This window comes from Anser brachyrhynchus (genome assembly GCF_964034855.1).
Source record: "Anser brachyrhynchus genome assembly, chromosome: Z".
Classification (NCBI taxonomy): Eukaryota; Metazoa; Chordata; class Aves; order Anseriformes; family Anatidae; genus Anser; species Anser brachyrhynchus.
The window spans coordinates 39,503,685-39,517,736 of NC_137697.1; the positions used below are offsets into that span (position 1 = coordinate 39,503,685).

General features: G+C 39.4%; 1 protein-coding gene across 21 annotated transcripts in view; it reads left to right on the forward strand.

Moving 5' to 3' along the window:
- The window catches only part of AOPEP (aminopeptidase O (putative)), a 198,495-nt gene that overhangs the window by 27,232 nt on the left and 157,211 nt on the right, over nt 1-14,052 (forward strand). For all 21 annotated transcript variants that reach the window (XR_013943187.1, XR_013943188.1, XR_013943189.1 and 18 more), the window contains exons 4-5: nt 8,335-8,488; nt 11,529-11,777. Coding sequence is in view for 9 of the 21 variants with exons in the window: in XM_080573008.1 (XP_080429134.1) it covers nt 8,335-8,488; nt 11,529-11,777 (403 nt within the window). In the remaining 12 variants the exon portion in view is untranslated. The remainder of the gene's footprint in view (nt 1-8,334; nt 8,489-11,528; nt 11,778-14,052) is intronic.

Here is a 14,052-nt window from a genome sequence, read left to right on the forward strand (position 1 = left end):
AACAGAGCTAAAAGTTACCTTAATACTTTTTTCCTTTAAAAAATGTATTTGTAACAAGCATGCAGGCAGACAAGAGAACAAGCAAGGTTTGTACCTATACACATTTAAACAGAGATCTGCATTCTGCTTCATGGAACTACATCTCTTGATGCACAGATGCTTTGATCCAACACTGGTGCTAGATTAGGCTAGGCTAATTTCACGGAATAGTCAGATTCCTCATTTGCTGTTTGTAGTTTTTGGAAGTAGTGTATCCTAGAATCACAGAATCATTAAGGTTGGAAGAGACCACCAAGATCATCTGGTCCCGCCATTGCCCTACTACCACTATCACCCACTAAATCATGTCCCTAAGGACCATGTCCAACCTTTCCTTGAATGCCCTCAGGGACGGTGACACCACCGGGCAATTGGGCAACCTGCTCCAATGCATGACTGCTCTTTCTGAGATGAAATGTCTCCTAATTTCCAACCTAAATCTCCCCTGCCACAACTTCAGGCAATTCCCTCTGGTCCTATCACGGGTTATCTGCAAGAAAGGGCCAACCCCCAGCTTCCCACAACCTCCTTTCAGGTAGCTGTAGAGAGCAATAAGGCCTCCCCTGAGCCTCCTCTTCTCCAGACTAAACAATCCCAGTTCCCTCAGCTCTTCCTCACAGGACTTGTGTTCCAGGCCCTTCACCAGCTTCATAGCCCTTCTCTGGACATGCTTCTTGTACTGAGGGGCCCAAAGCTGAACACAGTACTCTAGGTAAGGCCTCATCAGAGCTGGGTACAGGGGAATAATCACCTCCCTGGTCCTGCTGGCTACACTATTCCTAATACAAGCCAGGATGCCTTTTTGGCCTTCTTGAAGGTGGCCTTCTTGACCACCTGGGCACACTGCTGGCTCATGTTCAGGTGGGCATCAACCAACACCCCCAAATCCCTTTCCTCTGCACAGCTTTCCAGCCACTCTCCCCCAAGTCTGTGGTGTTCCATGGTGTTGTGACCAAAGTGCAGGACCTGGCACTTGGCCATGTTGAACCTCATTCCATTGGCCTCTGCCCATCGATCCAGCCTGTCCAGATCCCTCCTCAGGGCCTCCATACCCTCCAGCAGATCAACACTTTCCCCAAACCTGGCGTACTCCTTGCATATGTCATTTTTGCATTCTGTCTCCTCTAAAATTACAGTTCATCCTGTCGTTTGAAATGAATTGAGGCCACAGTTGCTTGAAAGATATTGATATGTTACTTACTCAAGTACAAGTGGTAACTATTCAAGTATGATCTAGAAGTGCTTCACAATACTATGCATTCCTTATGGTCTACTTAGGGAAGAATAAAATGTCAAAAAAATACTATTGATAATGTCCTAGGGAAAAAGACTTACAGGAGATCACAGAATTACAGAATGGATAAGGTTGGAAGGGACCTCTGAAGATCATCTAGTCCAACCCCCCTGCCGAGCAGGATCACCTAGAGCACATTGTGCAGGATGGCATCCAGGCGGGTTTTGAGTATCTCCGGAGAAGGAGACTCCACAGCTTTTCTGGGTGACCTGTTCCAGTGCTCTGTCACCCTCACAGTGAAGAAGTGCCCCCTCATATTTAGATGGAACTTCCCGTGCTTCAGTTTGTGCCCATTGCCTCTCGTCCTCTTGCTAGGCACAACTGAAATGAGACTGGCTCCATCCTCTTGACATCCCCCTCTCAGATACTTATAGACATTAATGAGATCTCCTCTCAGTCTTCTCTTTTCCAGGCTAAACAGGCCCAGTTCTCTCAGCCCGTCCTTGTATGACAGCTGCTTCAGTTCTCTAATCATCTTAGTAGCCCTCCTCTGGAGTCACTCCAGTAGCTCCATGTCCCTCTTGTACTGGGGAGCCCAGAACTGGACACAATGTTCCAGGTGTGGCCTCACCAGGGCTGAGCAGGGGGGGAGGATCACCTCCTTTGTCCTGCTGGCAACACTTCTGAATGCAGCCCAGGATACCGTTGGCCTTCTTGGCCACAAGGGCACGTTGCTGACTCTTGGTCAGCCTGCTGTCCACCAGGACTCGCAGGTCCCTCTCTGCAGAGCTGCACTCCAGCAGGTCAGCCCCCAGCCTGTGGTGATGCTTGGGCTTATTCCTCCGTAGGTGCAGGACCCTGCACTTGCCCTTGTTGAAGTTCATGATGTTCCTCTCGGCCCAACCCTCCAGCCTGTCGAGGTCTCTGAATAGCAGCACAGCCCTCTGGGGGTATCAGACACTCTTCCAAGCTTTATATATGTATATGCAGTGTATGTGTAATATAAGCCATTTAGCTGTTGGATTTACTTTTCAACTGGAGGTGTTCAAGACTAGGTTGGAAGAGGCCCTGAGCAATCTGATCTGGTGGATGGCATCCATCTTTGAGGTCCCTTCCAACCCAAGCCATTTTGTGATTTTGTGGTTCTGTGCTACTCATCCCTCTGTGTCAGTGCTGAAGTAATGCTCCAGCATGAATGCGAGAGTGCTGTGTGAGAAGTTCCAGTTTACAGATGAGATCAAAGATTCTACAAGTTACAAGGAAAGCTGGAGGGTTCTTCACCCTCGTGCCTCAGCCAGTTAGTAGTTTTGGGATAACTACTTACTAAACTGCATTTTTACATACTAGTGCTAGCTCTTTGTATATCAAATTCTGGGAGAGTGGGGTACCTTTCTTTTTGCCTAGAGGTAGCTGAGTGGTGTTTTTTTAGTAAACCATGGAAGTTGTTTTTACTTATTAGTATCTTTTCCCCTAAAATAGTTTGCACAAACATATATATAAACACCACAAAATACAGACAATTTAATCCATCAGGCATTAACCAACACTGACTCTCAGGTGTTTCTTCAGCTACAATGGACTTTGCAGGACTCGAACAATTTTCATGATTTCAAAGATAATGCATTAAAAATTCTAGTAAGTAATTACACAATCCATTATTATTTCAAGTACAGAAAATAAATGGCCTTTAAGTTGTTCTTTTGAACAGTTATAAATAACTTATGGTTTCTTTCTTTTGTTAAATTTAGTCCTAAATTTTGACTGTGATGTTTTCCAGTTTTACCTCATAGAACAGGTGATTGTTGCTGCATGATTTGTGTAATTGTGATATGATAGATTTGCTATGCAGAATGGGAAAAAAAAATCATTTTTGGAAAATGAAATATTTCACCAAAAGTAACTATGTATGGGAATCTAATTACTTTTAAATTAAGTTTGGTTTTACTGAGAGGAAATAAGCATTACAAATAAAAGGACTCGGGTGCTCTTCCTTTATTTTTCCCATTGACTAACCCTTGCCTAATCTCTTGTTCCCAGGGTGCCCTTGCTTAGTCCGAAAATGGTTTTGTGGTACAAAATGCTATTATTTCTAGTAGAGAAAGGGTAGCCATCTCATTTTTGATCTGCACTACTTTCTCATACCCTAGAGGTGGTGCTGTCTACAAGGAAGCCACTGGAAATTAGAGGGCAGGCAGGAGAAATGGGAAAAGGAGCAGAGTGGAGCTTGTGATCCCGGGGCATAGTGGGGATATAGATAAAGGAAAACAAAACAAAACCCACTGGTCTGAAGAAAGTTAAATAAAGGAATTAAAGTTATGGAAGAAAATGTGAAGTTGGGATATAGCCTTACCAGAGAGAGAAGACAGAAGATAAATGGGACTTCTATTTGAAACAGTACTTCATGGTAGTTTCTGTAGAGAAGCGTTGCCTATATAAAGACTATTTAAGTCACTCATCAGTTAACACATTTTAGAGAGAGCTCCCTTGCACGGCTGAGTCAGGACCTCTTAACCAAACAAAAGCACAAAATGGAAACGCATAGACAGGGGAAGCAGTGACCTACATACTGGGAAGATTATAGGGATCCGGCCTGGTAGTGTAGGGATAGGATCAGGATAGCCAAGGCATAGTTGGAGTGAAGCTCGACTAGGGATGTGAAGAATAGCACAAAGACTTTCTACAGGTACACAAGACAGCAAAGGAAAACAAAAGAAATCATAACCCCTATGATGAGTGTAACAGGGAACCTGGTTACAGCTGATGTGGAGAAGAACTTTTTTGCCTCGGTATTCACCAGCAATTGCTCTTACTATAGTTCTCAAGTCTCAAGGCAGGGACCAAGAGAATGAAGTCCCATCCACCATAGAAGATCAGTCCATGAGACCCAATCAGATGTGTCTTAGGGTCCTGAAGGAACTGGCAGATGAAGTTGCAAAGCCACTATCCATCAAGTTTGAAAAGTTGTGGCAGTCAGGTGAGGTTCCCAGTGATTCGAAAAGGAGAAATATAACACCCATTTTTAAAAAAGAGTAAAAAAGAAGACCCGGGGAGCTACAGACCAGCCAGTCTCACCTTTGTGCTCAGTAAGATCATGAAGCAGATCCTTTGGGAAGCCATATTAAGACGTGTGGAAGACAGGGAGGCGCTTGGTGACAGCCAACATGGCTTCAGAAAGTGCAAATCATGCCTGGCTATCTTGGTGGCCTTCTACAACAGAGTGACAGCATTGGTGGAAAAGGAAAGAGCAAATGATGTCGTCTGTTGACCTGTGCAAAGCCTTTGATATGGTCCCACACAAGATACTTGTCTCTTAATTGGAGATACATGGATTTGATGCATGGACTATTTGGTGGATAAGGAATTGGCTGGATGGTTACATCCAAGGAGTTGTGGTCAATGTCACAGTTGCTAGGTGGAGATCAGCGACAAGTGGTGCCTCTCAGCAGTCCCTGTTGGGACTGGTACTTTTGAATATCTACATTGGTGAAATGGACAGTGGAACTGAGTGCACCCTCAGCAAGTTTGTGGATGACACCAAGTGATGTTAAGTGGTGCAGCTGATATAAGAGAGGGAGGGAGTGCTATCCAGACAGACCTTTACAGGCTTGAAAGATGGGCCCACATGAACCTAATGAGATTCAACAAGTCCAAGGTACTTCACCTGGGTCAGGGCAATGACATGCAGACATGAGGACGGACCACAGAACTCATTGAAATCAGCCCTGTGGAAAAGGACTTGGGTCTGGAAAAGACTTCTGGTGGATAAAAAAAATCAACGTGAGCTGGCAATGTGCATTTGCAGACCAAAAAGCCAACTGTATCCAGGGCTACACCAAAAGAATCGTGGCCAGCAGGTCAAGGGAGCTGATTCTGCCCCTCTGTTCCACTCTTGTGAGACCTCACCTGGAGTGCTTCATTCAGCTCTGTGGACCCCAGCACAAGAGAGTCATGAACCTGTTAGAGCAAATGCATAGGAGGGCTGTGAAGATGTTCAAAGGGCTGGAGCCACCTCTCCTATAAAAACAGGCTGAGAGACTTGGCATTGTTTAGCCTAGAAAAGAGAAGGCTCCAGGAAGACCTACTGCTGTCTTCCAGTACTTAAAGGGGGCCTACAAAAAAGATGGAGAGAGATACCTTATCAGGGAGTGTAGTGATATGACAAGGAGTAATGTATTTAAAATAAAATAAGGTAGATTTAGATTAGACATAAGGAAGAAAATCTTTACCATGGGCGTGGTGAGGCATTGGAACAGCTTGCCCGGAGGACTTGTATATACCCCATCCCCGGAAGCGTTTCAGGCCAGGCTGGATGGGGCTTTGGGCAACCTGGTCTAGTGGGAGGTGTCCCTGCCCATGGCAGGGGGGCTGGAACTGGGGGATCTTTAAGGTCCCTTCCAACCCAAACCATTCTGTGATTCTATGATCATGACAGTGCTCGTGATTCAGTTGTTCAAGAGAAATCCACTGTGAGATAAATATACAATTATACACAGATCTAGAGTATGAATGGAGAGGGCATCTAAAATCCCTGAAAGAAATAGAATGAGCCTGAGCTGCATGTGTAAAGACAATATAAATCTTGTATCTTGTTCTAGGAACATCCGGAGTTTGCATGGTCTCTAAAAGGCCTGCAAAATATACAGGACTTGGAAAACAGATGTGGAGCTGTATGTCAGTTTCTTGTCTCTTCTTCAGGAAACCCAAGTTTACATAAATCTGGAGACACATATCAAGAAAACTGATTTTCTGTTTTCTTTGGTACCTTCTTCCTTTTTCAAGGTTTGCTCTGGCTCTGAAAAGCATATGTTTGTTGCCAGCTCATATTAACTTGTGAGTGCAGTACATGTTGTTCTTCTCTCTGGACTGCTAAACTGACTCCCCATTGATTTTGACTTTCTGTTCAAGCGAAATTAAAAAAAAAAAAAAAAAAAAATGAACAGCAAAACCCCAAAAACCTCTATGGTCTTGCTTGCTCCAGCCTGTCTTGCTAAACGTGTTTCTCACTGTAACCCTCTCCGCTCCCTCTGTTTGCATAGCACAGACCTCTTCCCTTTCCTTTTATACAATCTTCTCACTGCTGTGGGAGCCTTCTTTATACCTTCTCTGCTATCGTGAACAGTTTTTCTGTGACTGCCTTTTGACTTTCATGCTTACTTCAGAACACTGCTGAAAATGCATTAGTTTTTCCTCAAATTCTCTTCCTTTGCTGTTATTTGAAGGCTTTACTATTAACGTAACTGCATAGAACATTTTGTAACACATCTTACATAACAGATACTACACAAAGTGAAGTTTTTTAGACTGTCTCTCGGTCTTCTGTTGTGCCCATTGAAGTGAAAGGAAAAGCTGCTATTGGCTTCAATGTGAGCAGGCGTGGGCTTTTAGCACAGTTTATATCAGTGAAGCTCTACATTGTACTACTACATGACAGTCTCGTATTTCAAAAAGATAAATTGCTGCTCTCCTGGGTGGCATCTTTCTCTCGAAGTGGGATCTGCTTGCCTTGGCTCTTTGCTAGCTTTGGTAAGTTTAAAAAAAAAAAAAAAAAAAAAGAATTTGTCAAAACAGTTATCCTCTTTGTTTCAAATGTGTTTGGAGCAAATAAGTTCCCTCTACTCCCATGCTGTTGGAAGGTTAGGAAAATTACAGGGATAATATACGTTCAGCTGACAATACAGATCAAAGCTTTTTGATGGTAATGGTAAATGTTGCCAGAAGTAGAATGGACTGAGGAAGTGTAGGTGGTTACTAGGGCATGTAAGAGGTAGAGGCTTTATCTTGCTCTTAGATTGCATTATACAATATTGTTTTCTTATACAAAATAGTAGGTGGCAAAATTCATTGAGACTAAGCAAAAAGTTTTTTTTACTTGTCATTTCTTTGAACAGCTTGATATTCTGTGTGTCATTAGGTTAGGAGACCCACAGATACTTAGCTGTGCTGTTGTTTCTTTTCTCTATGCCTTGTGGCAGCCACAGGATTTTTTTTTTCTCTTTTTTTTTTTTTTCATTTTGATAGTGTTCCATAGCCCTGGTTAGAATACCATTGCAAGTATTAATGTTCTCTTAAAACAACTGAAGTTTGTATGTTTCCACAGTTTCCATGGCTACACTTATTTGCACATGATTCTGTGGCTTGTAACTCATTTTAGGCTCGTTCCAAGAGCAATTAAGGTATTAATATGGTATAGTAACTGTATTTGGGTCCATAAGTGAGTACTTGAATTTTACCCTTAAGCTGTGTTCAGTTTTAGAGGGACAGATGGAAAACCTAAGCAACATTTAAATTAATGAAAAGTATGCTGTCCTAAAATATCCTCTAGTTTGTCCACACATGTTCACAAATACAGTCAGCCTATAGTGTACTCTCTGTCTTCCAGCACTGTGTTCCCATACTGATGAGACTCATCTTTTTACCTTCTAATAGACTCTCTAATCTTGTTATAGCAGCTCCTGGATTATCATGACCAAATCATTGACTTTGGCAATAGCCCATCTGATTCTGAGCTTTGATTTCTCACTGCCTGTTTGGCACGTCATGTATCTCAGATTGCCAGGTCTGATTCACAAGCACTAGTGTTGTTTGTTAAATCTTTCCTGTCAGTTTGGTACTGTCCAGAACACAAAGAAAAGTGTTTGTTCTGTGCAAGGTCATACAGATAAGACAAAATCATGAGGTGGTGATCCAGGGTCAAAAGAATTAAATGTTAATCTTTTTGTGTCTAAAGATTCTATTAGATTTCGTATCTGATGCACTTCTTGGGCAGTAGGAGTACAGTCATGTTAAGTTGCATTAATAACATCTCAGTAATGATTGTTTTTTTTATAGATAGAAAAATCAGCAGATAGAGGAATGTGGGTGTAAGCGAACAATACTGAATCCGTGGTGGTTACATATGACTGCATTTACTTGTCTCAGTGAAATTATTTTTCCTTCTTCAACATAAATAACCATGATGTATGGCGAGAGGTTTGGTCCACAATCTCAAGTACATAAAAATATCAAGTACCGTCTGTGTGCTGTGACTGATGAGTCTGTACAAATGTTCTTTTTACTCACAGGTATCATGAGCTGGTACTACTATGTGACTATGCCAATGCCAGCATCCACCTTCACAATCGCTGTGGGATGCTGGCAAGAAGTTAAACAGTCCTTCACACCTGCTGTCCAGACAAACAATGAGTTTTCTTTGCCATGTTCACAAGCTGATTTCAGGTTGGTGTTTAGATTATTGTTGAAAAATGGTATATATGGATAGCATTTTCATTTACTCTGTGGAAAGGAGCCATTTCAGTACAGGAATCAAAATAGAACTTTTTTAATATGAACCGAAAAATCTTTACAGGGAAATAATTCCAAAGGCTTTATTTCACGGGTAACGATGTGGTTCTTTTTATGTGAAAAAAGGCTGCTTAGTGAGTAATAAGTCTAATCCTAATGTCCTCTGGATTTGCATCCTACATCCTGTCATGCTTAATGCCCTGCTGTAACAGTACCAGATTCTCCATCTTTTATTACAACGCCTGTCTGCAAGATCTGTGATGCCACTAGGCTTGGGCCATTCTGGATACCTAATGCCCTCTAGTATCATAGTGCCTACTCACTCCAAGTCCCCTACTTTTCCCTTCCAGTCCAGTCCCATCCCAAGTTAGAGCTGGCCTTTGCAGTGTTTTGCCTAGGGTGATGTGTAGTATTGCAATGGTCCTGTGAAAGAAAGATGGATTCTTCATTCTGTTCAATAAAAAAAAATAGCCTGTTGTCCAGTATGTGCAGTGGCTACTTAGCTATCTTTCACCAAACGTGTAGAAAAATAATTATTTTTAATGCGTCTATCCCTCTTTCCAATCCAGTCAAAGCTGATCATAGTGTTTAAATTCTTACGGGATTGTGAGTGAACATCGCAATAGTACATAGGCCTGCAAATGAGAAATGAAGTTAAAAATTAATTTTGTGGAGCAATATAGCTTGTTTTCACATGTGTTCACCTTAGTTAACAGAAGTCTCAGACATGACACTTGATTTCCTCACATATTACTGTCAGCTTTTCAAATTCCTTAAATGTTTTTTCTATTTTGCAATTAGAAGCTTACCCTAAAAAAAAGGTTGTTAGGTAACTGTTTTAGGGCTAATGCTGTGTTAACATGAAGACTGTGGAAGTCCTTACCATTTTGACAGAGTTAGTGACACTTTGGAAAATGAAGACATGATTATTGGAATTTAAAATTAAAGGATTCTGTGGTTTGCAGCTTGACTAATTTTTTAAAAATGCTAATAAATCTTGAGAATAGGAACTTTCATGTTTTGTCTAAGATCAGTAAGACATGCCTAGTCAAGCTTTAGAATAGTTTGTAGGTTTGATAAACATTTAGAAATCATTTCATATTTATTCATCTACTATTTATATGTTTCTAATATGACTACCCAAACAGGAATACTCAGCAATTGTTAACTACATATTCCTCTAAAGTACAGCTTGTTCAGGAATAGGTATTTTTATTGATTTAATGCAAAAGTTTATTCTGACAGTGTGGTGATAGAGTAAATGAGTTTTTTTGTGTTTTTTTTTTTTTTTAAACTTCTGGAAACTGGGAAATGTATTTGTAGCTTTCTCTAGCAAAAGTTACTGCAAGTTTTAATCAGTATGATGGTCATTATTATTATCGCTTTTGGATGAGTTAATTGACAGAGATGAGGTGATGTATCTACAACAGATGAAGTAGTGACAGTGAAATAAATAAAACTAATGACTTGAAAGAAAAACTGACAAAAAATGATGTTTATTTGGGAGTTAGCAAAACAAATACTTGTTATTTATTTTAGTTATTAAGACTATGTAACCAAGCCATTAGCAGAGCTTTCTGGAAAGGATGTGAAATAGATATAGAGAGGCAGATAATAAGGTAGTGTCCCGCATAAGATAATGGGGATAGACTCTTGGATGGCAGGAAGACGAGGGATTTCTGAAGAAGGTATTTAAAGGTGTAATGTAATTTATATCCATGTGCCAGTGAGTTTGACATAAGGTGACTGTGTCAAAATATTAAGTGGAGCTAGAATGTAAAATAAGTTTTCTATCTTCTTAAGGACTCTGTGGCAACTTTCACAAGAGATAGGGTGCTAGTTTTCATGTTCCTGCCTAGTCTCAACTCTGACAATTAAATACAAAGTTACATTCTTTTAGAGAAAAAAATATTCTGTTTTAAACCACCTTTTGGAAAAAAATGCGTAATGAGAGATGTAGTTTCTCTGCTAATATATGTAATCAGTGTCTACATCTTTCACTGAAAAAAAGTTATATAAGGTGTTAAAAGTTTTGGCACTTCTGCAAAATGTAGTTCTTTCCTACATGTTTTCATTTGTTTTTGTGTGTCAGCACTCACCTGGAGCATGATCTTACAAATATAAATGCTTTTGGTGATACTTGGTGCAGTAACAGTAAATGCTTTGCCTGTCAAGGCATAGTAGAACCAGCTTCTTTAAGATGAAATCTGAAACCAAGGAGAGTTTCTGTGCTGCACAGAAGACAAGCTAGGAGGTGAAAACATGAAGCTGATTTCTGCTTAGATACAAGTCTATTTGGGCAGATAAATTGTTGTAAAGGTGTATGACTCAGTGTTTAAGAAGGATCAAATTTACTCATCTTTCCAGCTACAGCTTTGAATATTCTGTAAGGGTAATGTAAAATAATCTAGATCCAAATGTGATAGCTTCAAATGTCTGTGATGATAAGACTGAATTGATATCTAATGTTTTTACTTGAGAAAAAACATTTAAAAAAATGTAAAAACTCCTTGAGAATTTTATAGTGACAACAACAACAGAAAAACTTTAAATTTCATTCTATTGCACCTAATATGTTTATGGGGTAAATAAAAATGTAATGATTTAAATAGGAATTCTCTGAACAAATATTTTTGTATTATTACTTAATTTATCTGTATTTTCAGCACTTGTTCAATTGATTCACATCTATTATAAAAACAAGGTTTGACTACTCTCTTCTTTTTTAGTTATGAGTAACTATATCAGTTTCAGTCAGGTATGCAGTAAAGATTCTGACCTATGTTTTCACAGTGCTTTGCATGAATGAATGGTATGAGAAGATAAATGAGATGGTTTTATGTGAACTAACTCTGTGATTCTGGTGTCTAGAAAATATCATTCCAGTGCCTAGGAAATATCCTTGTGTTAATATACTCTGTTGTGCATGTTTCTGATATCATATTAAACTATTTTCTGTTGTTGTTATTATCAGATGGCATGAAGAAAGCTGTGGACATGTGGAATATCCCTGCCGTTTCCAAAGTCCTGCTGCCAGGTTGCAGAGAGTCATTCCTTACAGAGTCTTTGCTCCATGGTGCCTTATGAAATGCTGTGAAGAACATCTACTTCAGCTTATTCCTCAGTGCCTCTCAGCTGCTTACACCACACTGGGCACCCATCCCTTTTCCAGGCTTGATGTTTTGATAGTTCCTTCCAACTTTTCCAGCCTGGGAATGGCTAGGTAAAGAAAGTTCATCTCCTTCTGTATTTATTTGGACTCATTGTTATCATCTAATTAACAGTGTCAAATTTCTATCCATATAAAGTTGCTGCGTTATTTTTGTTAAATCAATTTTGAAACTCTAGTTGTTGCTAAGTAGGTTTTTCTTGGTAGTTTTACTTACATCCATTGTGCTATGAACTTTAGTTTTCATAAGGCTCAGGAAGAAAAATATAAGCCTCTGAATTTCCTCATTTGCAAAACTGAAGTTCTTTTATTATGTATATTCATTTCAGTACTTGATGCTGCTATCATTTTGTTATGTTTTCTCTTGTCACTGACTTCACCATTATGTCTTGACAAAACACGAGCGTGTTAAAATTCAGATACAGAGTTTATTCATAAGCTATTTGTGATTTATGATTTTCTAGTCAAACTCTGGGCCTTGGAAGCTGAGGAAGGCAAACTGTAAGGATTATATTATCAAATTTTCATGGAATTGTGGAGAACAAAAAACTTAATTAAATATTTTTGTTTTTTACAGTACAGTTTCCAATTGTGCAGTGACAATAAAACTTTAGTTCTACCAGCTCTACTAGTAAGGCAGTGTCTAACAATTAAAATTCCCCATTTATTTTTTTTATGTTTTAAGAAATATGTAAGTTGGTAATCAGATATAGTATTTATTCATAGCAGAGAATGAAACACTATTTTTATTCACTGTTTGCCTAGTGTCAACGCTAGAATAGATGCTTTTAGGCATATATAATATGAAAAAAAAACATCCAAAGGAGGAATTAAAGGCAATGTTCTTTTGAAAGGGGAGGACTGAAGGGAAAGCTATATTCACAGACTATTCATTTTGTATGGAGCTATTGGAGCAGTTGTCAACGGCCAGCCTAAGTGCTTAGACGAACTAAAAGTCCGAACTGCTAAGCTTATTGTGTCAGATTTCTTTTTACAAACTGTGTAATTAAGCAAGTAATGAAACTTTTTGTTTCATGTTACATGTTTTGATTTATATTTCTGTAGATTCCTTTCTCCAGCTTTCCTCTTGCAATGTTACTTAAGGAAGAAAGTACAAAATACTGCTGGCATGCAATAATAATATTGTATAGATTTTGGTTTAGTTTTACTTTCACTTTTAAAAAGATCTATAACATTTAAGACTTCAGCGTTCAGTGACACTCTCCTTTGTCAGATAAGCCTCATTGCTTTGTAAATAACTTCATTGAGTTTGCAATAATAGTTCTTTGCTCACTTAACTCGTAAATGAAAGTGTCAAGAGACTTGCATGACTCCTGGTTGCTTTGGATGCCTACCACAGATTATATTTTCTGATGCTTTGCATGGAGGTTTGATTTGTAGGAAAGCGTGATGTTGAGTAACATGTTCTTGAAGCCATATGAAACGGGGAGAGCAGCTTAGTGATTTCTTATTTCAGAGCCATGGTGCTTAAACGTTGACATGGGTCCTTATGGACCATCACTGTAAATGAGGAAGAAAATAGCCATTTTACTTAGATGTATGACAAAAGTAATGATCAGTGGAACCAGGAAGGGCAAGATGTACACACAACATAAAAAGAAAAAGAAAGGGACAAGAGATGTGTAGGCCAAAATGACAGCACACAGTAGATGAAATCTTCAAGGTTCATATGCTGGTATGCTATGTCTCTTTAGGAAGATGTCAGTGCTTCCCCTGCATGTACCTTTCCCAGAATCTGTAGGGAATGCCTGCAGGGTGTTCTGTTGCAAAACCATCTGTGGTTATCCAGATTGCATATTCTGAATATTGTAATAGTGCTTTCTTTGTGAAGGAGATGAGAAAACCTATAAGCATTATTACAGTATTTCCTTATGCTTCTTCTAACGACTGTCTGTTCCAAGTGATCCATATCATTGAATATAAGTGAAGGATGAAAGAAAGGACATGCATACTTCCTGAAGCTTTTCTTTCAACAGTTCATCAAGCCAAGCACATTCAAAATTTAAAAAATGGAAATAAAGGAATAATTTAAGCTGTTTAAATATCAAGCTGTTTGGACAGCAAAAGGAATTATTAAGTGACTCATAATAGCTCGTTTGTTCTTGTTTCATGTGATTTTTTTCAAACAGAGGTTCTGTGCATATAGCAAGCTAACGTAAATGGTTAATTCCTGCCCATGCAATGATAATTACCCAAATGACTTCAGTTAAGACTAAGCTATGTGCAAAACCATGCCCAAAGCCACATTAAAAAAAAAAAAAGTGCGCTATTATCTTGGGTTAAAAAGGGTGCTGTACTATTTACTTTT